Source organism: Oryzias melastigma, unplaced genomic scaffold (assembly GCF_002922805.2).
Source record: "Oryzias melastigma strain HK-1 unplaced genomic scaffold, ASM292280v2 sc06483, whole genome shotgun sequence".
Lineage (NCBI taxonomy): Eukaryota > Metazoa > Chordata > Actinopteri > Beloniformes > Adrianichthyidae > Oryzias > Oryzias melastigma.
The window spans coordinates 1-1,050 of NW_023423045.1; the positions used below are offsets into that span (position 1 = coordinate 1).

The following is a 1,050-nucleotide window of genomic DNA, read 5'->3' on the forward strand; positions in this document are numbered from 1 at the left end:
GGTCGTACTCAGCCCAAATCCTTACATACTCGTCTAGATGATGCGGCCCCAGGATGGATGAGTCTCTAGTCAGGTACTCGAAGTTGTCCATGATGACAGCCACAAAAAGATTCAACATCTGATTGAAGACAAATACACATTTTTCCGCAAAGTGGAAAGCAGCTTAACTGCAGTCCAAAAAGAAGCTCTCATTTGATGTGGAAATGTATTTATTACAAAGTTCTTTTTCTCACCAAAAATGAGCAAAGGAAGATGAAGGAGACAAAGTAGGTGTAGGCAAAGGTGCTGCCGCATTCCTTCTTTCCTTCATTCCCCGAATCTGGATCGCACTTCTGTTCTCCGAGGCAAGCCAACATGATCTCATGCCACGCCTCTCCTGTAGCGCTCCTTCACAGAGAAGACAGAGGAGTGATGGAACATTCTCAAAACTCATTTCTGAAAAATTTGAAAACATTTCTAAATATATTTGACTACTTTAAAGATAAAGAGGTTATGTAGCCACAAGTGGGCTTAAGTGTGGGTCTCCCTGTGCCCGTCCCCAGCCTGGATAAAAAAAAAGCTGATACCTGAAGAGCAGCATGAGGGCCATGATGAAGGTTCTGAAGTTGTTGTGCTCACTGATGGCGCTCTCCTCTTCTTCGTCAAGAGCTATGTTTCCAAACAACTGCAGGAGAAAAAGGATGAGCCGACTCAGCATTTACAACTCGCATAGAAAGAACAAAAGAAAATGTCGGGGATGTTTATGTTTTTTTATAATGTTTGACAGAAATGAGAGGGAACGTGCTAAATGTGTGTTCTTGAACGCACGCTTACTCCACGGTGTTCACACTGGACAAACAGGGAGGGGCTTCTTCCACTTTCTGCTTTTTCTACTGTTTACTAGCTCATGTCTGCCTCCTACAGTTGGAAGAGGGTTGGTGCGAAATGTCGAAGCGGTGCAAATGTCATGAATCTTGCTTCAAACTTTTTGTCCTCCCAGCTCTCTTCTGATTAAGAAAGACTTAGTGTTACAGAATTCTGCACAAACTGTAATTATTTCTCCTCCATGAT

The 1,050-nt window shown here is 43.0% G+C and overlaps 1 protein-coding gene across 1 annotated transcript; it reads right to left on the minus strand.

The window, feature by feature from the left end:
• Positions 1-4: 4 nt before the first annotated feature.
• LOC112138083 (voltage-dependent N-type calcium channel subunit alpha-1B-like) lies at positions 5-727 on the minus strand (the record flags this gene model as incomplete). The annotated part of the gene is made up of 3 exons (XM_024260651.2): positions 567-727; positions 234-387; positions 5-118 (listed from the first exon to the last, which is right to left on the minus strand). Coding segments are annotated over exons 1-3 (399 nt in total), but the record flags the coding sequence as incomplete, so codon positions are not given.
• Between the last annotated feature and the right edge of the window lie 323 nt (positions 728-1,050).